This window comes from Penaeus monodon, chromosome 25, assembly GCF_015228065.2.
Source record: "Penaeus monodon isolate SGIC_2016 chromosome 25, NSTDA_Pmon_1, whole genome shotgun sequence".
Taxonomy (NCBI): domain Eukaryota; kingdom Metazoa; phylum Arthropoda; class Malacostraca; order Decapoda; family Penaeidae; genus Penaeus; species Penaeus monodon.
In genome coordinates this window covers 40,380,108-40,380,601 of record NC_051410.1, presented here as the reverse complement: position 1 = coordinate 40,380,601, position 494 = coordinate 40,380,108, and the positions used below count along the sequence as shown (strand labels likewise).

The following is a 494-nucleotide window of genomic DNA, read 5'->3' as shown; positions in this document are numbered from 1 at the left end:
GCGTGAGAGAGCAATTATGTTTCCTATGCTATGACGCCGCTGTCTTCTCCGCCCTCCTTACCGAGCGTGAGGAGGACCTGGATGTTCTCCCTCTGGATCTTGGCCTTGTCCTGGCCCGCCGCGTGCGTCGAGGCCTCGTGGCGCGGGTAGAGGGCGTCGCTGGGGCCGGCCTGGGCGGTGCTCTGGGCGGAGGGCGAGGAGTTGGCCTGCGGAGGCGACGAGTGCTGCGTGGACACCGAGGAGCCGCCCATGGTCTTCGTCGACGCCTGCGAGAGCCCGAGGTGCGTGGAGGCGCCGAGCGTGTGCGTCGACACCTGCGACAGCTGCACCTGGCACGCGGGGTCCAGCTGGGCGCCGGGCTTGGACGTCGCCGCCCCGAACTCGCGGATGTCGCCGTCGAGGGCGCCGCTCTGCCGGGCGGTGTACATCAGCCGCTCCTGCTCCTCGGGGCTCTGCGCCTCCTCGCTCCCTTCGCCTGGAAAAGGGGAAAACGA

At 69.4% G+C, this 494-nt stretch overlaps 1 protein-coding gene across 1 annotated transcript in view; it reads right to left on the bottom strand.

Annotated features, from left to right (window-relative positions):
• LOC119589409 (inactive tyrosine-protein kinase 7-like) overlaps positions 1–494 on the bottom strand; it is an 85,499-nt gene that overhangs the window by 3,189 nt on the left and 81,816 nt on the right. Inside the window, exon 15 of the mRNA XM_037938020.1 lies at positions 62–475. Coding sequence (XP_037793948.1) covers positions 62–475 — 414 coding nt within the window. The remainder of the gene's footprint in view (positions 1–61; positions 476–494) is intronic.